This window comes from Trachemys scripta, chromosome 9 (genome assembly GCF_013100865.1).
Source record: "Trachemys scripta elegans isolate TJP31775 chromosome 9, CAS_Tse_1.0, whole genome shotgun sequence".
In the NCBI taxonomy this organism is placed as follows: domain Eukaryota; kingdom Metazoa; phylum Chordata; order Testudines; family Emydidae; genus Trachemys; species Trachemys scripta.
The window spans coordinates 61,811,766-61,838,215 of NC_048306.1; the positions used below are offsets into that span (position 1 = coordinate 61,811,766).

Genomic DNA, 26,450 nt, shown 5'->3' on the forward strand with positions numbered 1-26,450 from the left:
GGGGGGGGGGGGGGGTAGAAGCGCTGAGGCTGCGGCCTAAATGGTCTGCGCTGAGGGCCCACAACATGCATCCCCAGGGAGCGCATGATTGTTCTCGAGTCCTTGAGGCTCTGCAGGCGAGAGTCCGTCTTGTCCGAGAACAATCCATGTCCCTCAAAGGGCAGATCCTGTAGGGTTTGCTGCAGCTCCGGAGGCAAACCCGAAACTTGAAGCCAGGAGATCCTCCGCATAGCGATACCCGAAGCCAGGGTCCTCGCAGCCGAGTCTGCTATGTCCAAGGAGGCCTGCAAGGAGGTCCGAGCCACCTTCTTACCCTCCTCTACCATGGCTCCAAACTCTTCCCTGGACTCTTGGGGAATCAACTCCTTAAACTTCCCCATAGAGTTCCAGGAGTTAAAATTGTAGCGGCTCAGTAGCGCCTGTTGGTTCGCCGCTCTAAGTTGCAGCCCTCCGGCTGAGTAAACCTTACGGCCAAACAAATCGAGCCGTTTAGCCTCTTTTGATTTAGGCGCTGCAGCCTGCTGGCCGTGGCGCTCTCGTGCGTTCACTGATGCCACCACCAGTGAACACGGTTGGGGGTGGGTATACAAGTACCCGTAGTCCTTAGACGGGACAAAGTATTTCCTTTCCACCCCTCTCGCTGTGGGTGGGATAGAAGCAGGAGTTTGCCATATCGTATCCGCATTCGTTTGAATCGTGCGGATCAGGGGTAACGCCACCCTCGATGGGGCATCCGCTCCGAGGATGTTCACGATAGGGTCCTGCACTTCCACTATCTCCTCCGCCTGCAGGTCCATATTACGGGCCATCCTACACAGGAGATCCTGGTGAGCCCGAAGATCTATCGGAGGGGGACCTGTACATGAGGTGCCCGCCACTGCCTCATCCGGAGAGGAGGAGGAGGATGCCTCCGGTGGGACTGGATCCAAGGGGGGGTCCTGATCCCCCTGCTCTTGGGCCGGAGCGTCACCTGTACTTGGGTCTATGGTGTCAGGTGGCGTGGACACGGAAGCCTCCATGCCCCCTGGCGGAGGCCGAGAGATGGTGGATTCTGGGGCCCTTCTAACCGAGTGACCCGAGCGAGAGGTCGATGGTATTGGAGCCCCTTGCTCCTGGTGGTACGCCCACGGGGTCCAAAACGACCAGTGAGATGGGCCATGAGAGTGGTCCTCTGCCATCTCCTGCCAATGGCCCAAGTTCCGTTCCTCGGCTTGCCCTTGAGGGGGGTATGCCGATCTCGACAGGTCCTCCGAGGAGCGAGACACTGATCTTGACGGCCATGGCGGTGCCGAGAGCGTCGAGACGATTCCCGTGGGCTGCGGTGCCGCACGGTACCGGTCCGGAGATGATCTATCTCTGCGCGGTGCCGGCGAACGGTGCCGGGACCGCGATCGGTGCCGATGACCCCGTCGGTGCCGGGAGCCGGATCTGGACCTCGACGAGGACCTGGAGTATGCCCGGTGCCGGGAGCGGCCTCTCGACGTCGAGCGTCGACCGTAGCGGTGCCGAGAACTACGTCTCGACGTTGATCGGTGCCGACGATCATAGCGGTGCCGAGACGTAGAACGGTGCCGCGATGAAGATCTTGGCCGCGAGTACGACCGGCGCCGAGGTGATATTCGGTGCCGGGACTGCGAGCGGCGTGGGGACCTGCTTCTGGACCTGGACCGGTGCCGAGGTTCCAGCCCTTGTGATGGAGGGCGCATCAAGGCAGGTTTCCCCCTTGACTGGACCGGGCGAGTCAACGGTGCCGTCGGTGCCAGTGGTTGAGGCGGTGCCGGCTCCGTGAGAGCTATCAAGTCTCTCGCCGCCACGAAGGTCTCCGGAGTCGACGGGAGTTGTATTACTGCCGGTCTCTGCACTTATCTGTTTGATGGGACTCTCCCAGGCACTTCAGACAGGAGTCGTGCGGGTCGCTCGTGGGCATAGGCTTAGCGCAGGAGGCGCACTGCTTGAAGCCGGGAGCTCTGGGCATGAGCCCGGGCCCACGGCCGGGGGAGAAAGGGGGAGACGACCCCCTTAGTCCCCTGGACTATAATAACAAATCTAACAACTTTAAAACTATTTAACTATTTTAACTATAAACACTAGAACTATAACTATAACTACAACTGCGAATAACTAACTAAGCTAGGGAGAGTGGAGGACAGCTATGCCGCGCTCCACAGTTCCAACGACCGTCAGGGGCGGTAAGAAGGAACTGAGGGGGCGCCGGGTCGGCTGGGGTATATATTCAGCGCCATGAAGGCGCCACTCTAGGGGGCTCCACAGCCGACCCGCCGGTGTTGCTAGGGTAGAAAATCTTCCGACGATCGTGCACGCGGCGCGCGCACACACCTAATGGAATGGATATGAGCAAGCACTCGAAGAATAATGTGTGCTTACTTCACAGTTACATTTTCACTTATTTGCCCCTGAAAGCTTGTAACCAAACAGTTTAAATAATTAAGTTGCTAAGATGGTTTCTTAGAATCAGGTTCAATTCTCTTGTCGAAAATAATATTGTGTGTTCATATTAACTGAATAAAATGTAACCAGTCTTGCGATAAAATAATACATTTCCAAACCTCTTCTAGTAACTTTATAATATAAACTTTTTAAAGCTGTTTAAAAAAAAAAAAGTAGTAACAAAACAGCATGCTATTTTTGTTCAGTATGAAAACAAATTTCATTTCCCTTCTTTTCCTCAGGGAAAGAGTAAGTTTATAGTCATTTATTTCACTATAATGAGCTCACTGGAAAAATCTGAATTTCCAACCTAAACTTGAGGGTAGGATTAAAGAGATTACATTGAATCTCTGCAGCAAAAAAGCAAATTGTACAGCTTTAAAACTGATGTTACATAAATTACTGTTAGGACAATAAACTCAATTTTAAACGTTTCTGAAGTATTTCTGCACATGAACTATGAAGAATAGCTATGTTCAAAGTGTAAAGATGTATTTTTTTTCTGGAAACTACATGCAATACTTACAGGAGAGGATCCTTTTCTGCTGCTGTCATCAGTTATGGGTTTGTCTGTGGCTCCTTCTTCAATTAAAGCTCCATGTAAACCAGCAGCAGCTCCACTTTCAGCACTTTTGGGGGTTTCTTCTAATTGCAGAAGGTTTAGCTGTAGAGGAGAACTGCACCTTGACTGGAACAAAGGTGGTGAGGCCTGATCTTGAGGACCAAGAGACTGCGGTGTGGAGGAACGGGATGGATCATTTCGTAATTCCATGGCAGGAGCCTTTTCACTTTCTGCTGGTGTATTATAATGGAATGGTTGTGTTGGAAAGAATGTCTGTTGAGGGAAAGGATTTGGGGCAGCTAATGGCGGCAGTGCTGAAAACACTGACTGTGAAGAGAAAGTAGGATTAGCAGAAAAGTTGGGCTGGCCATTGTAAAGTGTCTGGGGTAAATTATTGTTCATTTGAGGGTACATGTAGTTGGGGAGCACAAGTGCTACCACTGGCGTTACAAGAGGTGCAGAGAACTGTGATGGCTGCATAGGACAATTATTTCCAGAATCTGGTAAATCACTGAAACCAGAAAGGCATGCCTCAGGACCTGGTGGCACAGTTCCTGCTGCTGAAAAAACCGGAAGTGGATATGCAGGCATAACAGCAGGGAAAGACATGGCTGAATGGCTAGCTTGAGAAATATCTGATGGTGACCAAGCTGTACTATTTAGGCCTTGCAGAGGAAATTGATGAGGGAGATTGGGTCCAGAAGTTGTACTGTCAGAGGATTCCTGTGGTTTAATTCGTTTTGGTTTCGATTTCCTGTTCTTTCCACTTTTCCTCCAGGACTGATCTACTCCAGAAGTACCATTTCTTTGCCCACGACCACCTGGAACAGAGTGGGGAAATAATTACATCAAATTGTGAAGTGTCCCTTCAAGACATTCTCAGAAGCTGCTGAAAATTGTGTCTATTGCTCTATTCCAACAGAATGGAACTGACTAGGGAGTAGTCAGGTTCACTCTTCCGCCTCTGGCACAGAAACTTTGCAGGAACAACTGTATTAGCACAATTGCAGAGAAAGGAAAATCAAGAGGAGGGGAAAAGAACAGTGCATTTTGTGCCCAAATGTAGTCCTTCGCCCCTTTGGCCAACAGTTTTGATGCAGTGACTTTTGTTTTTGAGGAGTGAGTACCTCTAGAATTCTCTCTGGCCAATAAAAACAGCAACTGCAGAAAGGCAATTCTAGCCCTCTTTGTTTTAGAGAATCACTGCCACACAGGCCTTTAATTTGGGAGAAAACTCTAAAGACTCTCAAGCAAGCAAAAGAGGGAATAAACACAGAACAAAAGATGTAGCAAAACTAGGAGAAGTGGTGTGGTGATTTTTTTTTTTTAGTAGAAGAGTGTGTTGCTTTATTTTATGTGGAAGACTACACTAACATTTTCTTTTTGTTACGAACTAAACTGGTGTCAGTAGTCAACTGGATTGACAGATGAAAGAAATTCATAAATTTCACACATTTGAAAATCTCCATTCTGGCGCACACTTGCCAGAAGGCAGGGAAGAAAGTTTCTTGATTATCAGTGGTGTTAAACACCTTGCTGTGGATTGTGCATAGTATGTAGATGTCAATAACTACATGGTACATGAACCATAATTAAAAATTGAATTCTGCCCTCAGACTGAGTTTGATACTGCTGATCTAAAATCAGTTCAACTAATACGTTAGTTCCCTACCCCATACTATGACCATCTTTCATGATCATTTTCATTCATCACCATTACAAAATTACTTATAAGTACATTTATCCAAGCCCCCGTCTCCCCATTCTCTGCCTACCAGATGGGGGGGGGGGGAGGGAAAGGGAGGACTCAGGACCTCTGCCTTGCAGTGGGGTAGGGGCTTCAGCAGGAATGGGGCTGAAGCCCCAAGCCCTGGCTCCCGGCAGCTGTGCTCCAGCTTTCAAACTTCTGAAGATTGTTGTATGCGGCTCGGAAGGCCAGTAAGTTTGGCCACCCCGCTATAGATTCGTTAAATACAAATGCAATAAATTTCAATTTGTAACGGATGCCAGTTATCAATACAAAAGATACAACAATCCATGCCTATTTTACATATAATGTTCCATTCTATTGTTTCCTCCTACCATGTGCCCTACAGATCAGTGTCCCTTCTCCATTCTGTTCTGGGCTTCCTGGAAGGGGCAGGATTTCATATCCAGGGTTCAGTGAACACTGAAGCCTAACTTTAGACAAAGAAAAATGACAATTGCATTTGTACCACCCTTAAAGTGATCCATGGTTTAACAATAGCTTCTGAACCTGCAACATCTAAGATATGTTTTTTCCTGTTCACAGATAATTTTAATGGTTAAAAAAAGTTCAAAAGACAACTATTGCCTTACCACGTTCACCATGACGTCCTTTGGGTCTATCTTGTAAGTAGTAATTGCAGCGGGATTGAAAAATCTTGAATCTTTTGATTTCTTTGAATTTATTCAAAAAGCTCTGCTCTTCTTTTTGTGTATGCACTGCAAGGATTTCCTTTGTAAGTCCCAGTTTCTTAAATGGCTCTTTTTCCTGGTTTGCATGTATAGTGCTGGATGGAGGGACAAGAAGTTGACTATCTAAGAGTTCTGTTCCACCAGGACCATCTTCTATCATTTCTAGAACAAAAGTGAAAAAATGTTTAAGGCAAATGAGGCAAAATATTCCGCTAATTTTAAAATTAAGACTTTACGATAAAAGCACTCTAATTCTAAAATAAGATGTCTGTCCATAAGATGTCTGTCCATAGCAACAAAAAAGCGTACATCATCCCTTTGTAACTAGCTATTCCATTATTAACCAGTGGTAAAATGTCTTAAATTAAGCTATTCATCTCAATAATAAGTACTGTACCTAATTCAGGTTGTGGTTTTTTGTCCCCAACATGAACTATGGTGCTACTGTAGCTGCACTGACTGGTGAAGGATACAACACTTTCTGGTTTCCCAGGTAAAGCCAAAGAGGTTAAGTGAGCACCAACTACTGGAGGACCATTTGATTTATCAGATGTCTTCACCAAAGCAGGGTCTATATGAGTTTTCAACAGCACTCTTTCTTCTTTAGAAGAGAAAAAGTTAAAACTTCATTAGATGAAACATGAAATAAGCGAATGAAAAAAATCAGTCGCCTGAGTCATAAAATGCCAAAGAGACTGAATTGCTTTTGAGAAGACAGCAAAGTTATTCAGATTCTGTTCAATCCCAATAGTTCAGCAAGGGCCATGTGTATATCAGATATTACCCCAACTTCCAAGACAACATACTATTACCCTCTAACACACACACACACACACCCCACTTCCATCGATAACAGCTGAAATTTACAGATAGGCAAAGTAAGAATGCTTCTTGAGAACTTAGTGTTTGATTTAAGGATATATTTTGACACGTGATGTTGACAATTTGTGTTTTAACAGTTATAAAGCTTTAGTTTTTTGAATCTCAATGTCTACTGTCATTAAATAATTGTCTGACACCCCCCCCATTTCCAACAATTATGAAAATTTAAAAAGATAAAAATCAAAACAAATGCTTAAAAACAATATTCTGTCAAAATTGTAAAAAATAAAAATAAAATTCTGCCATTCCTATTTATATATTCCTTCTGCCTCCCTTTTCTACTTCCTCCATCCTTTTCCAACAATTATGTCAACCTTAGATGTAGTTATTGGAGATGTGTTAGCCATCAAGAATTCTCTTTTTAAAAGTACAACATATCTTCGGTTACTTTAAAATTGTATAATTATTTATAACAAGTCATATCCAATGCTTGCCTCTTAATTGATTTGCTTTAGCTTTGACCCCCAGGAAAGTTACATATGTATATTAATATGCTCAATGCACTTGTGTGACTACCATAAAAAACACAGCTGTTCAAATGTCATAACCAAAATAAGATTATAGTTATTTCTATTATGATTTGCTGTCAAGGCCTTCAGAAACTCGCAAATTAAGGGAATCTTAACCACAAACAGATTATCACACTACAAAAGTTGCAAACATTCATGAATTTTCACAATTTTATGCAGCTTTATAAAAATCTAACACTAATGTGATTTGTTCAGTGTACACAGATAATGAAATTGTAAGAAGACATTTCATCAATTGTCTTTGACAGTGCAGAAGTTACCCTCTCATCTAGAGTTATTTAGAATTTTGATTTCACTGCCACATTGTCTTGCTAGACATTATAATGTCAAAATCTAACACGGGCATTCTTTCCCCCTCCACCTAAAAAATTCATACTTGAGAATGTTCTTCACAGAATTGATATTTTTGCTAAATCCTAATAAAAAATTACGTTAATTAATACCTCCTGATGGCTTAACAGCATTATCAGCTGTTTTTTGCTTGTGATCATCAGAACTCAGTGAAGCAGCATTGTTTGAAGAAGGTTCACATTTTCTCTTTACTGTGCCAGGTATGCTGCAACTCTCCAAGTACCTATATAATAAGTGTTTAACAAAGTTAAATAAAAATGTTGCAAGCTTAGGGGTTAAAAACAGTTAACACACCAACAAATACACATTGGATGGAAGCCTACCTGATGACACTGTCTAAACAACTAATCTGTTGATAAGAATACACAGGCTGTTCCTTCCAAGCCAGTTCCTCTGTAAGCACATTCTTATGAGCAGCAATGGCTACAGTATCCTTTTCAGTTATATCTTCCATCCGAACACTGGAACAATTTGTTTTTTCTGTATAAAGATTCATGCTTATTACAAGTTAACCCTTCATAACTCTTAAAATAAAGCAGATGTAAATCAAACCCTAATTTATGTCTTGTTTCTGAATGACTCAGAAGTTATCCTTCATTAAAATATAGTAAAACCAGTAAATGTTGCAATAAAATGTTTGTGCCAGTCACATGTAACAGAAGTATTGCATAAATGTTTTTCACATTTAGAAGAAAACCAATAGTCCTCATAGTTTTAACTTGAAATTTAATTTGTATTATGATGTATTCAGTACATACTTAGAATCACAGAATATCATGGCTAGAAGGGATCTCAGGAGGTCATCTAGTCCAACCTCCTGCTCAAAGCAGGACCTATCCCCAGACAGATTTTTGCCCCAGATCCCTAATTGGCCCCCTCAAGGATTGAACTCACAACCTGAGCTATCCCTCCCCCTACTTATTTTCAGTCAGCATACTCAAAACAGAATTTATGAAGGTCTGAGGACTACTATGGTGGATGTACAGTATTAAGGAACCAGGGGAATAGCCAAACTCTTTGTATGTCCAAATTTTAAATCTTATGAGTGACAACAAGTTGAAAGTATCTATGAATTTTTGGAGTTACAAGCAGAAAGAAAATATTTTAGTTGTTTTTGTAACGTTTGGTCCCTTCCTAAATTTAGCTTTTCACTTTAAAAACTGTGAGTTCAATTCATGTGCCTCATGATATTTTCTCTGAGTCACACCACAGTTGGGCTGAGGCATTTATTACAATATCTATGCTGACATGATCTAATACCCACTAAAAAAATGCAATTATCTGATGGTTGGTGGAATACTCCCCAGTAAGGCTAAAGAGAATAGTGTGCAATGAAGACAGGATCTAGGAAAGCTCTCACTATACATCTTCTTACAACTGCACTTATATTATGTACCAACAATGTTGCAGTACAAAATAAAATTCCTGTCTGAAGGAATTTACTACTTCCAGAAACAGAACAAATATGCAAGAAGAGAGACAGATAATAATAATTAAATTACTTATAACATAGCATAATCCAAATAGCTATCTTAGAACACACTTAGCTATTAAGTCTTTGAAAGTTGTCCATCACAAAAATATTCAATTAACTGGAAAATTCCAAAAAGATATTAGATACAATTCTCAGACACTGAACTCACATCCATAAACATAAAAAGTACTAAATAAAAGTAATGTTCTGTTGTTTCCCAGTTAGTATTATAGTCGGACAGTCATATTTCGCCTGGAAATTGTAGTTACTTTAACACAGCTGGCTTGAACAAAAATCTGAAATTCTGCTGTTTTATAGAAAAAAAATGCAAGCTCTTGCTGCTTTACCTCCAAAAGACTTTTTCTTATGTTCCAGCTTCACTCTTCTATCAGTGAAAACATGTTGTCCTTCATTTCTGGCCATATGTGCATCTTGACAGGTCACCTGAAAAGTGTCAAGGGGTGTGTGAAGAGAAAAAACAGTCACTAGAAAATTTTGGCCTATTCATACATATTGGGTCCTTAATGAACTCCCTAGGCTTCAGAGCCCAAGCTCCAACCTTAGACGCAACTTCAAAGACCTTTGCTGTCCACAAAGCTATTTTTAGATTGCTAGTGCGAGCCTCACAAACCCAAGCCTGTTGACCTGAGCTGGGAAGGTCATTTCTACAGGCTGTGTACACATACTGAAAGGATTGATGAACACATTTTTTTTTTTCTTGACTGAGAAAGCAAAGCAAAGACTTACATAATTTTACTACACGCTATTGCTGACATAGTCGCATCTCAGACTGCATTTAATTCTTCCAGTGTTAGCTAGTGGACCACAAAACTACCAAGAACAAAACACTTTTCCACAAATATTGGGCCATTTATCATTTAAAACTAGTAACTGAGCTGGCAGAGGAAGATAAGAAAAAGAATATTCTACACAACAGACTCAGTCCCATTTATGGTCTCTGAAATTTTTTTTATAATGCTTAATATAGCACTTCAAAAGAGATCTGCCTGCCTTTTTAAAAAGCATTAATTAAAATTCTTAGTCTAGCCCCACAAAACGTATCATCATTCTGACCCTGCCTCTGGACTTGCTAGAATAGTTTTAACAAAAAGCTGTATTTCTAATGCTCGTGTTTAGAAAAAAAATTGTTAAAATCAAGATGGGGAAGGTAGAAGTCTTTAAATAAGGTTTCAGTGAATGCTAAGATACTTTTTCCTGCATATAATATTTGTGCTGATCAGTAGAAAATAAAGACAATGACATACTCGAAAGCCCACAGGAGTTGTAACACAACAGCAGGATCAGTAAGAAGCTATATTAAATAAATTTTTAAAATATTTCTCAAAAGAATCTGCAAACTTCTGCAGTCCAGATTTGAATGCCAGCCCAACACTAAGAACACAAACACTAGAGCTGGGCGAAATTTTTCAGTGAATGGTAAATTGGCCAAAAAAAATGATTCTAGGTCCAGGCAACCAGAGCAGTCGCCCTGGGCACTATATTCAGAGGGCTCTGTACCAGTCAGAGCAGGGGTTTTTTGGGCTCAGTTTCTCCAGGTGGGCACCAAAAACATCGTCTGCCCTAGCCAGCAAAAGACCCAGGACTATTCCTCTTTTGGGGGTCATCAAAACTATTCATGAATTCAGGTCCAATTCAGTGAATAGTTTCAAACAAAAATGGAAGAGAGTCAAAAAGGTCAAAACAACACATTTCAATTTGTCATTCAAAAAATCAGTTCATTATGAAATTTAGCTAATAAAAAGATTCATAGGTAAAAGTATCTAAAAACAACCCAAAATGAAAAACCAAAAAAAAAAAAAAAAAGAAAAAAAAAATTGTTTCAGATTGAAAAATGCTGCAGTCAACCCAAAACAAAAAAGTGTTTTGTTTTGTTATTTTGGCAAGAAAAACTAAAAATTCAGTTTTAGTTTGAATTGAAATGAGTTGTTTTCATACTTTTTTTGATTCACCCCTGAACTAAAAAAATCAACTATTTGCTAGGCTCTAACTAGGGGTAGGACACCGTTATCTGTCTTTGGGTTCCCTTGCCAACAAGAATCTCAAGGTCCAGGCACAGCCTCAAAGGACACTGCTATTCAAAAATAATCTTTTTCCATGCACGTGAGCGGAAACCATATGGACAATCATTCAAAGACCCAAACTACTCCACTCCTAGGCAACTGTCTCACACTTGCAACGTGGTGGGGGTTATTTCCTCAACTTAGGCCATCCACACATCATACAAGTTCACTGCTCTTCTGTAGAATGTCTCACAATCCTCACAGGAAGAAGACAAACACAAAGATTTCCTCCCCCTCATTTCTTCCATCCATAAACAGGTGAGCCAGCCAACTAGCTCTTCCTTTACAAAATTAAGGAAAAAAGTTTTGACAAACTAATAAAGCTATGTCCCGGCTTAGAAGCAGATTAAGCTTTTGTGGGGCCCTGGGCCAGAGCAAGTAGGGGCCCCTCCCCACCCCTTCCACCTGCAGGCCCCCATCCCCTCCCTGCTCCTGCTGGGGAAATGGGGTGAGGGTACGGGGGCTTCCCCTGCCTGCCTGGCGCCCCTGCCAGGAAGTGGGGTCAGGGCACAGGGGCTTCCCCCACTCCTTGGCAGGAGCACGGGGCAGGCGGGGCAGGGCAAGCCCCTGTGCCCCGACTCCACTCCCCAGCAGGAGCGCCGGGCAGGCAGAGTGGGTCTGCACCCATTATTCCAGGGCCCCCGGGCATGGGCCCCATTGGCCCACTGGCTAATCCACCACTGTTTTTGGTCCTGGATAGGAATTCCTCTCAAACAGGACCAACCATCTCCCCAGCATTTCTGCTGGAGGGACCTGGCCAGAGCCACAATGCAGCAGTAGCCTCAGTCCCAGCCCAGAATTTGAAACCACAGTAACAGTGAAAATCGTTTTCAGTTAGAGAGAGTTTTGTACCAAAGACTTCATTTAAAAAATAAAATTAAAAACTTACATGCTTGTCCTTTAGCGTCTCTTCATTGTTGTTCCCATTGCTGTCACTGGATGATGCTATACTCATTAAATGCTCATGTGATCCATTGCTACCTAAGCTTCCATAGCCACTAGATCCACTGTTGTGTACAGGCTGCAAACAAAATATTAGCAATCAACTTTAACAAAAATTAGGCACATACTGATAATTCAGAATGAGAAAAACTAGCAAGATACTATAGCTACATGCTTTCTTAAGACCCCAGCAAGGGATATATTTGACTATACCTATATATCAAGCGGAGGGGGGGAGGGAGGGAGCAAAGAGAGATGGGGGAGGATTGACCTAAATTATGCAACTTCAGCTACGAGAATAGCGTAGCTGAAGTCGACTTATCTTAGGTCAACTTACTGCGGGGTCGACTGCCACCACTCCCCCGTCGACTCCGCTTCTGCCTCTCGCCGCGGTGGAGTACAGGAGTCGACGGCAGAGTGATCAAGGAACGATTTATCACGTCTACACTAGCCGTGATAAATCAATCCCTTATAGAGCGATCACTACGCGCCAATCCGGCAGGTAGTGTAGACGTACCCTAAGTGTCTTGCAGTCTGGAAAACTGACATTAAGATTCAATAATTAACCTCAACTCTACCCGTGTAATATATTGACAGTCTTATGCATGGAATAGTGCCAGTATCTGTTGGATACTTGGGGAACTGCAGGCGTTGGTTGATTTGGAGCATATTAGTGGAGTATATGAATTTATGTGGTCCTAATCCAGTGATCCCCAAACTTTTTACCTCATGCCTCTCCTTGCTCATCTGCACTTCCTCCTCCCTCCCTCTCAGAGCTGGGGCCGGCAGCTGGGGCCCTGGGCGCAGGGCTGGGGGCCAGGAGCCAAGCTGGGTGGCGCTCCCTCTTCACCCCCCATGGGAACTAGCCCAGCCCCCAGTTGTACCCCCCGAATGTTCCTCCATGCCCCCCCCAGGGGGTGTACCCCACAGTTTGGGGACCTCTGTCCTAATTTGTCATACAGGAAGATACTTTTCTTTTGGGTGGAAAATGGTTATTTTGATCTCTTCCTTATGATGCTAAACAGGCCATTTTGTCTGAATTGGGAGAATGGACTGCAATGCAATTTATTCTTGTGACCTCTGCTATGGTGATAAGTGGAGGGGAAATATAACTTTTTGTTCTTAAAAAGTAAACTGTAATCATTTAAACTATTGAATGGAGAGGGTAAAAGGCTGGGTACATTTGCTAGTGTAGGTTGTGGGATGCCTGGTGTAAAATGCAGATGGGATCATAAGGACATAAGTTTTTGATTGTAGATTTTGTGTAAAGGAATGTGTTACACAGTAGAGAATTAGGTAATTCAACAAATGACATCTGTAAAATAGGAGTAATACACCGCTATCGCAAAGGGATGTTATGAAGACAAAATGTATTAAATATAAGACTCTAAGGTACTGCAGTAATGGGGGCCATGTAAGTACTTACCAAGACCCCAGCTCCACATAAAACCCCAGACCCTACCTGTAACAACAGTCGGTATATTTGTTCTGTGATTTCCTGAATGCTAGGATGAAGGATTTTATCTTCTGTGTAGTTGGGAGCAGCAAATACGTCTTCATTTAAGGGACCACTGTAAAAATTATCATACCCAAAATATTCCAAATGCATGTAAAACACAACTTAAATTAATCTTTCATATATATTAAATAGGCTCTTGTTCCTATTCTATTGCATCTAAAAAACTTTGAATCTGATAAAATGCGCAACCTTACTCTGAACATGGCTTCTCCATTCTGAAGTAACTCTTGACAATATTGGAAAAACCTGCAGCACTTACAAATTTATTGTTAAAAGCATTTAATGTATTATAATATACACTTACAATCACAAAACCCAAATACCAAGATAAAAAAAAAGCAGTTTGAGTTTGTCATTTTTGTACAGCTCTCTTCCACTAATTTAAAAAGAGCTGCTACGCAAACTTGAACCCCCATCCTCATTAATTAATATAATTTGTCTACTTACGTCCTAACTTTGTGTCTTCCGATTATAAATGAGACTTTTCGGCTCCAAGGATTAATGAAACTAGACCAGCTGGTGTCCATAGTTATGTATTCCCCATTTCTAGTGCAGAACCGGATTGGTGAATAGTCAAAAGGCTGTCCACCATACTGAAGTACTATAAAGTAAGTTTTAGAAAACTGTCAGTTTTATATTCATATTTGGAAATTATATTTAATATGCTTTTATTCAATTTTTACAATAATTTCACAACAAAAAAATTTAATTTGTATACATATATGGCAGTCAAGGTTTATCCAGTAACCAAACTCTGAGTAATTTCACATCAAAAGGGAAAATTACAAGTGTTTGGCCACCAGAGGGAACTGACCTTCACTGAATATATTTAAATTTATAGAAATTAAAATTATATTCTTTGCCCATACCAACACCTACAAACACATTTTAATGAACATAAATCAGACTATTTGCAATACTGAATTTTGTTCTCCAACATAAAATTCTTCACTAGGTAGAACACCTAAATATATATATTTTTGTAAATGCATTTTGTATGTAAAAACACAAAAACAAGATTTTAATACTTGATGCCATCATAGCAACACTAACTGCACCAAGAAAAATGTCCCCAGAAAAAAAATAACTGAAAAATTATTCCATTTTCAAAAATTATGCAAAGAGTTGACACTAACCAAGAGGCTCATATTTTCTTTCCTGTCAATTCATCAATCGAAGAAAAAAAGATCACTCAAAAATGACTACATATACGAGTGTGATCTTGAGACAATTATCTTTCTGATAAATGGCTAACATTTACTTATTATGGCTATTTTGTCTATAACAGTCAGATTTTACCCTAAGGAACAAGACTTGAGTAATAATTCTCCCATTTTGTTGTTGACTAGTGTTAAATGTTCAGCTGTAAACCAAATGAAAATGTATAGTTTAGTTTTTCTTTGTTTTCAAAACAAATAATCAGAAAATTGACTAATTCTATACAACCTACCTGCTTGTCTCCCCTTTAGTTCCTTGAAAGTTTTAAGGTCCCTGAATTCTAACTTGTATTTTGTAGATTTCTTAGAAAAATCTACCTTATTTGTTAACGTAAAAGATAACATACTTTTTTTGTGAACTGCTAGCATTAGAGGTCTGTCACTTGGGTGAAGATGCGATAAAACAGGGGTTCCTATTAAGTCCTGAGGTAGGTATCCCAAAAGAGGTACAGCTCTGAAAAAAAAGAAAAGAAAGTCAAGTGGAGTAAATGCACACAAAATCCTACTTTGAAATATTTCTTTTAAAAACTCTCTTTTCTAAGCTTTAGCTTTTTATTTTTTAAATTAAAAAAAAACGATGTGGAATTGAATTGGGGAAGTGTTAGTATCAGTTCCATAGTAACATGCGACAACCCTTTGGAGAAGATTGCATTCATTTTTATAGCACTTATCTATGGCACCAATCACCAGAGTATCTGAGCACCTCCATAACATTAATGAATATTAATGAGTTTATTCTCACAAAACCCCTCTGAAATAGGGAGGTATCCTCAATCTACAGATTGGGAGCTGAGACAAAGAGGTCATACCAGATGGCAAAACCAGGAACTGATCTCCTGAACCCAAGTCTGGTGCCTCAACTAGAAATCCACTCTTCCTCTCAGATTAAAGGTTTAATTTTCTGAAGTGTTGCCACGTACTCAGCCCAGAAGTTCAGGTATTTAAAAGAAATTAAGGAAGACTTAAAATGTTAGAAGCTAGTCTAAAATTTTATTAGACCTCCATAACTTAACAATGACTTTGTTCCAATGACGAAAGCTTTTAGGTTAATGCAACAAAAACTCATTCATAGACTAGTTAAAATATGCATATTGGGGAGATTTTTGAAGCACAACTGGCAACTAGGTGCCTAATTTCCATATGTGCCTTGAAAAACATCTTAGCACTATTCGCAGCATTCCTACTTATGCCAAAGAAGTTGATGGATTAGAAGTTATTTGCAAGATACAAACAACTACCTTTGTAGACATCAAAAGCTGACATCTGGGATTTCAGATATCTGCATTTTTGTCACAAAATGCCTGACGAGCAGAGAACAAACTCCAGGGAAACATGGTCCTTGCTCCCGTGGAGCCTAGAAGCATTACAGGGCAGGCACTGCTTTCAGCAGTGCACTTCTGACAGTTCACAAGAGAACTCCCCTCCAACATGTTCTGTTAGAGTTTCCAAAAGCATGAGGTGCACCACCTTGGGATAGGGGCTGGAGCATACAGACAGACCTCAACTATTCCCAAATCTCAGCATTCATTTAAGAACAGGTCTGTAGCTGTTGTGCCACAGAGAAAACACGAAAACGTGACCTGAGCATAACTGAAGCAATGTCTTCCTGAGTTTGCAGACAGCCTGAAATAATAACCTCTCAGAGGTGAGCATGCTAATTATGACAGTTAACACTGTGGATATTTAAAATACTTCAAGGCTACAAGCACATAAGGAGAGAAAATGTATTATGAAGCTCTATACAATCTACTCTCAATGACTTCTCATTTTGCGTAGACTTCACTATCACATGACCAGGTTGAAAGAGATGGGGGTGAAATTGGTTTCATATTCCTGAAAGTAGGCAGGTGGAGGACAGAGGGGAGAGACACTCAGCTAGCTTTCAAACACTATGTTAGATGGTGTGTTGGAGTGCAACACCTGCCCTACTAATCTTGGCAACTTGAACTCTTACCACTAATTTAGTTATGAGGGAACATGCAAGTTTAGTTACCATTAAGCAAGAAGTCACCAGGCATGAATTTTTAATCTGAATTTCCATATGCACATTATTAACAAATAATATATTGTCAAGTGCATTCTATCTATCAGAACTGTTAGTTCAGTATCATTATCTATTTCCATATACAATATTTGCTCCATGAGCTGATTAACAGCATTTCTAAAAATTGAATGGATGGTTAAGAGCTAAGGTTATTATGAAAATTTACTTTGATTCAAATGTGTATATTGTTAATAGAAACTATGAAGTATTAAGGAAACAGAATATGTTTTTTCAGAACCAGACATAGCAGAAACACGACAGTAGAGATTTCAGTTTAAACTGCAACAAATGCTGCAACACAGGGGAAAATCATCTGATTCCTCTGTAGCGTTTGCCTCCAAGGACTCAGTAAAACTATAAAGGAGAATGGATTGCTATCTAATTGGATAGCGTATGTCCACTGTGTAACTGTGCCAGCAGGGAATGCATGTGACATACAGTTACTTATTAATTAAACTGAGTCAAAGAATTAAACTTAGAGAACATTTTAATAAGTAATGTTTTGTGACTTTAAAAGCGCTCTTCTGCAGAGACAACATCCGGCGTCACACCAGGTCAGCATAAGTTATTAGAGCGATTGATTACTAGCAGGCAGTCTATTAGCTGGCAAGTATGTTTTCCATTTTCAACTGCAATAAAAATCACTTAAAGATTAGCTGTTAGCAAAATCCATAGTGTGCATTCACATTATAATAGAAATCAGATCGGTTAAAGTTTGGGGATTTTTTGTTTTTATTTTTCTTAGTTAAATTCATTATTTTAAGAACAAGAGAGACAGAACGTGTGTGTGTGTGTGTGTGTGTGTGTCACAAAACACATACCTACATAATATATTTGACAGTAATGTGAGATATCTGCTTGTTTCCTAAAATGTAGACGTTAGTTAAGGGCTAAAACTGCTGTGTAGCTATTGGATATTTTGTGGAGGACATATAAATAAAAACAGCCGTTCCCAAAAAAATAGTAGTTTCAGTTGTTCACCTTTCATCTATATCCTGGAACAAACAACTTGGTGTGTGCGTAGTTGTAAAAATTCTCTTGTCAGGAGGAATTCTGGGTGCTAAAAGGACAGAAGGAAAAAAAAAGGGAAAATAGCTTGACAGCACTTTTCATATGCATATATTGCTTTACAGTACCTGGATCCTTCTGTCAGCATGGAATAAGTTTTAACCCACAGACAGCAGTTTTCAATGTTACTAACTTGCTCACATCCACATGTACCCTCCTAATGACAACAGAGTACAGTCCTGATCACCTATATATTACAGTTTATAGCAATATTTTACCTCCAAGATGAACGTATTGGATACAAAATCAAAATTGTTTTGTTTCTTGATATCTGGGGTTCACTCCTTGGGTGTGGCTGAGCTTCGCCTCACAGAGGACCCAAGAGGGTAGCGAGACCAAAGATGATGTACACTGCTTTAATATGCCACGGCCTTATCCTGGGCCTGGTTTGGCTCCCAACACAAATGAGGATAGCCTCAAAGTTAGTATTACTTTCACCCACTTGCAATCACCTGAAGGGACCACTGTGGCATCTGGGAACTGCGAGACTGCAGCTGCACTCTGGCAATGGACCCAAAAAGTCTGGTATACTAGGGACTACAAGGTGTGCTGGTACAATGCAGATGCAGCAAAGACCAGGATCTGACCTTTGATGCTAGTGTGATTTGTGTCGAGCAGAATGGCTCTTACAAGCAGAATCAGATTCATAACATGCCTATAGAAAACATCTACCCAAGAAGACTATTTTCATTTCAGGCTGGTTTATGACTTGACTCAAGCTTAACAGTCACACTTTGCAGTTCTGATGTTGCTTTTAAGACCATTGTGATTAAAATTAGAAGTATGTGACTGAAGTTATGGCAACACTATCCGGATTCATTTTGTGTTTTGCCATACTAATATTTCAGAAAAAACATCTAGGCCAGGGGCGGGCAAACTTTTCGGCCTGAGGGCCATATCGAGTTTCTAAAATTGTATGGGGGACCGGTTAGGGGAGGCTGTGCCTCCCCAAACAACCAGGCGTGGCCCAGCCCCAACCCCCTATCCGACCCCCCCGTCCTTCTCACCACCTGACGCCCCCCCGCCCCGGGACCCCTGCCCCATCCATCCCTTCCTGTCCCCTGACTGCCCCATCCAACCCCTCCTCTCATTCCTGACCGCGCCCCCCCACCCTCCCCGGGATCCCTGCCCCATCCAACCACCCCATCCCCTGACCGCCCCAGAACCCCTGTCTGACTGCCCCCCCGCCGCCCCATTCAACCTCCCCCTCTCCTTCCTGACTGCCCCCCCCGGGACCCCTGCCCCCATTCAACCCCATTCCCCACCCTCTGACCGCCCCGACCTCTATCCACACTCCCGCCCCCCCCAACCACCACCCTGAACTCCCCTGCCCTCTATTCAACCCCCCCCCCATCTCCCTGCCCCCTTACCATTTTGCCTGGAGCGCCAGTGGCTGGCGGCACTACAGCCGCGCCGCCAGGCTGGAGCCAAACACGCCACTGCGCAGCACAGAGCACTGGGTCAGGTGCGCAGCTGCAGAGCTGTACCCTGGCAAGAGCTTGTAGCCCCACGGCGCTGGCAGTGCAGTGAGCTGGGGCTGCGGGGGAAGGGGAACAGCAGGGAAGGGGCCGGGGACTAGCCTCCCGGGCCAGGAGCTCAGGGGCCGTTCAGGAGGGTTCTGCGGGACGGATGTGACCTGCGGGCTGTAGTTTGCCCACCTCTGAGCTAGGCCCACATTTTCAGTCAGGTGCACACCTGCCTTATGATTACACATACCCAATGTACAAGTAAATCCTTATTTGGGAACCAGCACACTTGTGCATTTATATTTGGGCACCAGCACACTTGTGCATTCCATAGCACAAAGGGTTCTGCAGTCCCTCTGTAAAGAGACAAATCTCACCCCGTGTGAATAAGCATCCTCATGCCAAACATATACAAAGGTGTTTCTCTTAACCATAATCAGAAAAACTGATATTGCAATTATTTTCTCTGCTGTTTATGTTCCTTTTCAAGAACAACACTGATGTCATCTTCCTCTCCCCATCCCAATCCTCTTCATGCAATTGAGGATACATATTAAGGATGAAATCCTGACACTAATGAAGTCAATGGCAAGACTCCCATTTGACTTCAGTGGGGCCAGGATTCCACCGAAGGACTCCAAATGAGCTTCAGCAATTACCTCAACTGCTGCATTTATATTTATATGTTATTTTTTTTAAAATAATCATGACTTGGCTGTGAATGCCCTATATTGCTGTTCACGAAAGGATGTGAAAAACTTATTTGTGGGTTGAATATCTTCCCCCTTAAATACTCATGGTTTATAACATGAGAGATGTGTGGCAACCCTGATCTAGTTAGCTCAAGACAGTTCTTATCAGACAGTCATTTTTCCTATTATATTACATGCAATTTCATAAAACAGCTGAATGTTTGTTATTTTAATAATGCAGACCTTTTGGTTTTTACAGCTAAAAATCACTGCATCTTAGTGTTATTACCTTCATAGCCAGAGTGCACCTTTTCTGCAAGCAACACACAGCAAAGCTGATCTTCTGCATTCTCAGTATCTTGTATTTTGATAAGGTAAGGAGTCATACGAAATGGGTGGTAGAAGATATATTCGTGTTCTTTTCCTGCACTAATAATGAAAAGAAAGACTACTTAATTATTTGTTTTGCACAGAATTTTGTCTACAGTGAGGTCTTCAGTGCAACAGCTCATGGACAGAATTTTCAAAAGTGCTTAAGAGAGTTGGGCATCTAACTCCCATAAGAGCTCTAGAAAAATCCCATCCCATGGTTTTCTTGGAGAGTACCCAATCCTGACTGGAGCCTTTGAACATTAACTGTAATGAGAGTAAATTATTCTGTCATCTTATATAAAAAACAGAACATTCTACTTTTTGTAATGGTGTTCACATTAACAATGAGGAATCTGGTGGCACCTTAAAGACTAACAGATTTATTTGGGCATATGGACACAGAGGACCCAACCACATCAACCACACCATCCGAGGCTTGTTCACCTGCACATCTACTAATGTGATATATGCCATCATCATATGCCAGCAATGCCCCTCTGCCATGTACGTTGGCCAAACTGGACAGTGTCTACGTAAAAGAATAAATGGACACAAATCAGACATCAGGAATGGTAACATACAAAAGCCAGTAGGCAAACACTTAAATCTGTTATTGAATGTCCAGGGAGACTGAAAAGTAGCCATCCTTCAACAAAAAAAACTTCAAAAACAGACTTCAAAGAAAACCTGCAGAGCTACAATTCATTTGCAAATTTAACACCATTAATTTGGGCTTGAATAGGATCTGGCTGGCTCACTACAAAAGCAAATTTTCCCTCTCTTGGTATTGACACCTCCTCATCAATTATTGGGAGTGGACCACATCCACCCTGACTGAATTGGCCTTGTTAACACTGGTTCTCCACTTGTAAGGCAACTCCCTTCTCTTCACCTGCCAGTATATTTATGCCTGCATCTGTAATTTTCACTCCATGCATCTGAAGAAGTGGTTTTTTTTTTACCCACGAAAGCTTAGGCCCAAATAAATCTGTTAGTCTTTAAGGTGCCACCGGACTCCTCCTTGTTTTTGTGGATACAGACTAACATGGCTACCCCTCTGATATTTGGTGTTCACATTAAATCATGTGAACACCATTCATTTTGAACAAGGTCACTCTTTAATAACTTAATAATCTTTCTCTTGCCTTAATCCTGGTCTTTCCTTCAAAAAGGAATTAATTTTATATTTACATAGTGGCTGTATGCTAATATGACCTTTACTTAGTAAAATCCCCTCAAAACCTCTAGTACTTAAAGTAGTTTTCTAGCTCAGCACCAGTGAAATCAAAAGTTCATAGCTATAGTATAACAAAACAGTTTTATTTGTGTACTTTTGAAGTATTATCGGAGACAACAATGACTGAGCTCTTCAGGGAATATTTTAGTTGACATGTGTGATGTTGCAGTCTATACAATTTTATAAAAATATGCTAATGAGTGAATATAATGTAACTGAAATATGCTTCATGCAAAAGGTCTCTTGTAAAGTATCATTACAAGGCTTATAATCTACTGAGTGTGATCATCCTATTTGTATAAATATACCACTCTTGTATCTGAAACTAGAAATAGGAAATATAACTCTGAGGGCCTATTGTAATGATGCAAAGTGTGGGCCATTAATGGTGGTTTGGAATCTTGATGACTCCCATTAATCAGGACAGTTGTCTACAGATGCGTGTGTTTTACCTGTAAGTCTTCCTGTATACGTGTGTGCTGGCAAGTGGGCAATGAAGTCTTGCAGTGACACGTGATCATGTCACCTGAACTGGAATCCATCTTTAACCTGGTGTCTTTCCATTGAGAAGGAGGGGGTGGAAACCCAGAGAGTGACAAAGGATTCCTGCCTTATGCAAAAGATATATAAAGGGGTGGAACAGAAAGAAGGGGAGAGAGGAGCCATCATGAAGAATCCCCTAGCTACCACCTGAGCTGGAACAAGAGCTGTACCAGGGGAAAGAATTGTGGAAGGTGTCCAGTCTGAGGAAAAAACTTACTGAAGCATCTCTGAGGGTGAGATTATCTGTATTCAGTTTGTTTAGACATAAATTTGCATATTTTATTTTATTTTGCTTGACGACTTACTTTGTTCTGTCTGTTACTACTTGGAATCACTTAAATCCTACTTTCTGTATTTGACCCAGAGTATGTATTAATACCTGGGGCAGCAAACAACTGTGCATCTCTCTCTATCAGTGTTATAAAGAGCGAACAATTTATGAGTTTACCCTGTATAAGCTTTATACAGGGTAAAACGGATTTATTTGGGTTTAGACCCCATTGGGAGTTGGGCATCTGAGTGTTAAAGACAGGAACACTTCTGTTAGCTGCTTTCAGGTAAGCCTGCAGCTTTGGGGCAAGTAATTCAGACCCTGGGTCTTTGTTGGAGCAGACGGGAGTGTCTGGCTCAGCAAGACAGGGTGCTGGGGTCCTGAGCTGGCAGGGAAAGCAGGGGTAGAAGTAGTCTTGGCACATCAGGTGGCAGCTCCCAGGGGATTTCTGTAATCCAACCCGTCACAATATGGAACTATCTAGCTATGTTCAATGTTACCAAGTTTCTATTCCTCATGCTTGAGGAGAAGAGTTGGAAAAGGGGAACCCTCTAAAGGCTCAAAAAACCCTTAAGGCAAATTAAAATATACACATTTATTATATTCTGTGCTTGAAGACATTTAAGTAATGGAAAACTACTTATCTGTTAATTTCCCCTCCCTAAATGCTATCTCTACTAATTCTCACTACAGGGTTGTTTTCATTTTATGCAGACCAGGTGTGTACTTTTGTGGTGGTGAACAATCCAACTGCCAGAAGAATTCTTACACAGTTATAATAAACTTACAAGAGTACAGTTCTTAAAGCTAACGTTAATTGTGGTACAAAAATCTGACCACCAGCTTTGCAGTGGATCCCAGAGTGTCCAGATTAGTATATCTATAGTTATTAATCTTCAAGAGTGGAACAGAATAGCAGAGTTGGCTTTTGGAGACAAGAAATTAGCTGTTAAGAAATTTTCCAAATCACTCAGCATTAACGATCACCAGAGAAAAGTGAAATAGTGAGAGAAAGAAAAAAATGTAGGCTGCAAAAAGAATGAGTCCCTGCCCTGCCATCTAACAAGGTGAGTTACTCTGGGACCAACTCTGTGGCTGAAGCATGCAACAGAGATGCCTGGAAATAAATATTGCAGTGCCCTGTGAATGTAGACATGGAGGCCCAAATTTCTCTCCTGTACAACTTTCTAAGGGATATTGAGGATCTCTCTGCTCAAGACTTGCTACTTATGTGGTAGAATGGAAGAGAATCCCTACTAAAATTGGTTCAATTTATGCCTTGTACAGATCCGTAATACAGCATCTGCTACATCTGGAAGTGGAGGACTGAAGACTTTCCTCAGCCATATCAGACAGAAGGAAATACAATATGATTTTCTGATGGTTTGGGTCTGGCTCTTTTGAGGTCAAACAACCAGTTTCTTGACAGCTCATATGTTCTATAATTTCTCTTATGGATGCACTGAATTCCAACGTGAGTGGGAGAATCACAAATCCTAAGAGGTTTTTTTTTTATTTTAAATAATAAATAAAATTAATAATAAAGAAATTCACTCCAAAAAATGAATGCTAGAGACATTCCTGAGAACAATGTGTTGGTTAATAAATACTACATGGTTCTTCCATGAAAATGATTTTGACCAGAAATATGTTTCAATACAGAAATCAGGCCTCTACAGAGAGAAATGGCCTTGGAGGGTAGGGCCAGACCAGACAGCGCCTATTGCACAAGATTTAGCTTCCACAGGAGGAACGGAGTGTTTAGGTTGTTTGGCCAGCTTGTTAATCCTTCCAAGATCTACTGACATGAGTGTCTGAGATTAGTGAAGACAACACGCTCAGCTTCAGAACCCCTCCTAAATCTGAAACTTCGCTGTTTTGATAACCAGATCTTAGACTGAGAAGCCATCTTATAGAAAATGTATAATGGATTCTGAGGGTCTCATTTTATTTCCCCTGCATGAGAACTATCTTCAAGAGCTGGAATAAAATTCACAATGCTGGATTTCCTTGAGGAAAGCAAAGTCTGAAACACACAACTCTAATGTTTCAACTAAGGAGGTCGGGATACAGAAAAGCCTTTTCCTGTTCGTCATAGTCAAATTCTTCGCCCTCCAACAGCAATAGTTCTCCATTCCTTGAGAAACAAAGAGATATGAGGCCTCCCAAATTTCTTTTTGTGACACTTAGCTGTTTAAGGTATCTTAGATTTTTGCTGGCTTCCTGGGGCTTTTACTCAGCTCCTTTTCCATTTTGGCTCATGAAAGAAGCATTCACTTTGTTTGCACTCTTAAAGAGGAAGTGTGCTCTGTCCTATGCCTGGGGACCCCAATCTGAAGGAAGGAGTCTAGTCCTCTTAAAGGCCTGGGTTGAAGATTTTCAAAGATATTAGGGGACCACACAATTGTGACCACACAATTTTCCCAAGTGTCAATGGAAGTTGTGCTGCTAACACCCCTAATCACCTTTGGAAATTTCAGCCCTGGACAGAGGGCTGTTCTCCCCATGAACAGGTAATGGCAGAATGCCTAATTCTTTTCCCAGGTACAAAAGGACCCATTTCATGAAGTCAAATAGACTACTGGAATCCTGGCATCTTTAACTGGCTGCAGTCCCTTCCAAAGACGTCAAGAGTTTTAAGATAGTTATGGTCTAGATCAGAGCTAGCACAAGGCTTCTGCCCTGGATGCCAGCTTTCATTTAGACAGAGACCATGCTATGTTGCATCATGAATGCTCCTTGCCCTGGCAGAACAAGGCTTCCTGTGCCAGACACACAGCTGGCATAATTCTTCTTCTGCAACAGGCTGCAGGTATTCAGCGTAAATGAAATACGTTCTGTGTTTGGCTTTGTGCCTCCTTGCCTGTTCTTCTATTTATTTATTTTTTTTTGGGGGGGGGGGGGGGGGGGGGGAGAGAAGGGAGGTAAGAGAGGGGCAAGGAGGTAGCATGAAGGGAGCAGCAAAGAGAGTAGTCCCTATGGAAAAAACGGTCCTCTAAATGAGTGCCCAGATAGTAGAAAAAATGGAAGGAGCTCACTACTTAAAAAAACTGAGGAGAAAAGCCTGAAAAGTGTCCTGAACTGCTGTGTTTCATCTGCATGGGGGTGGCAGCACTAGCAATTTGTCAAGGAGTTGGGGCTTCTAAGCTCTGTTTGACATATTGATGTCTTACCCTTTTATCCCACACCCACTTCATTTCTGTTTCATCTGCTTGTGGCCTGCTGACATCAAGACTAAACTCTCTGGTGCAGGGATGATCCTCAGGTACCATACAGACAAGTAACAATCACAATGGGGTTCTTAAGACACTAATATAATAAATTAATGAGTGTTGAATTGCCCTTCATCATGATCAAAGGAAGGACTGAACAGAGATGGACTGAGTGGAATGTACAAGTATCCACTGAATTAAATGAAATGATGAAACCCTTCCTCCAAAACTTAACAGGATCAGTTTTACTTGTACCTAAGTGCAAAGGTCAAATTCCAAACTGATTAATAACTGAGACATGAGGAAGGTGAGGGAATATCTTTTATTGGACCAACTTCTGTTGGTGAGAGAGACAAAAGCTTATCCAATAAAAGATATTCCCTCAGCCCCTCTTATCTCTAATATCCTGGGATAAAGAGCTACAACTACACTGCATTAACAACTGAGATGCAGTTTCCTGAATCTTTTTTGCAGTTACTTTCTAGAACAATCTCTATAGTGTATGTTAGATAAGAGGCCATGCATATGATTCGCCTTGTTTTCATATCAGGAAAAAGAGACAGTGAATTAAGAATCCACTGAGTACTTTTTGACACATATGGTCTCAGTGTTTAATACTTCAAGTCTAATTTTAATATTTGGTCTTACCTGATACGACAGAAGAATGATTTCTCCTCCATACAGTCTTGTGTGGAAGATTCTAAAAATATTAAATGGATTTCATAACAAGTTGCAATAAACAGTTTAAAGCTTTGTATTCCAAAATGGTTGTTACTGAAAAACAGAGATGTAGTCAATGCTGAGAGTACTTACCAACTCCATTACAAATATTCCATGATGGCAATCTGTAAGGGGTAGTGGAGCTGTAGAAAACACTGATATCCTGAGGTGCCAAGAACTCCACAAATTTGGCATTTTTAAAGAAATCCCTCTTACAGCGTAGAATCGAGGCAGCTTGATCGGAGACGTACAAGACTTTCCCAGTAATCAGGGAAACAGCTACAGCAAACATGTCCTAAGCAATAACAAAATCTCAAACATTTTAGACAAGAGAAAATTTTTAATCTTTTTCTTTGATAATACAGTGGTTTAAAAATGGT

General features: G+C 41.4%; 1 protein-coding gene across 20 annotated transcripts in view; it reads right to left on the reverse strand.

The window, feature by feature from the left end:
- The window catches only part of PER2 (period circadian regulator 2), an 86,557-nt gene that overhangs the window by 21,858 nt on the left and 38,249 nt on the right, over nt 1–26,450 (reverse strand). For 19 of the 20 annotated variants that reach the window (XM_034782501.1, XM_034782499.1, XM_034782497.1 and 16 more), the window contains 14 exons: nt 26,164–26,365; nt 25,999–26,050; nt 20,005–20,144; nt 17,471–17,549; nt 14,793–14,899; nt 13,676–13,829; nt 13,172–13,280; nt 11,657–11,788; nt 9,034–9,130; nt 7,536–7,692; nt 7,305–7,435; nt 5,847–6,050; nt 5,351–5,611; nt 2,975–3,831 (listed from right to left, as the gene is read on the reverse strand). In XM_034782501.1, the coding sequence (XP_034638392.1) occupies nt 2,975–3,831; nt 5,351–5,611; nt 5,847–6,050; nt 7,305–7,435; nt 7,536–7,692; nt 9,034–9,130; nt 11,657–11,788; nt 13,172–13,280; nt 13,676–13,829; nt 14,793–14,899; nt 17,471–17,549; nt 20,005–20,144; nt 25,999–26,050; nt 26,164–26,365 (2,682 nt within the window). The remainder of the gene's footprint in view (nt 1–2,974; nt 3,832–5,350; nt 5,612–5,846; nt 6,051–7,304; nt 7,436–7,535; nt 7,693–9,033; nt 9,131–11,656; nt 11,789–13,171; nt 13,281–13,675; nt 13,830–14,792; nt 14,900–17,470; nt 17,550–20,004; nt 20,145–25,998; nt 26,051–26,163; nt 26,366–26,450) is intronic. The other variant, XM_034782502.1, reaches the window with a different exon arrangement.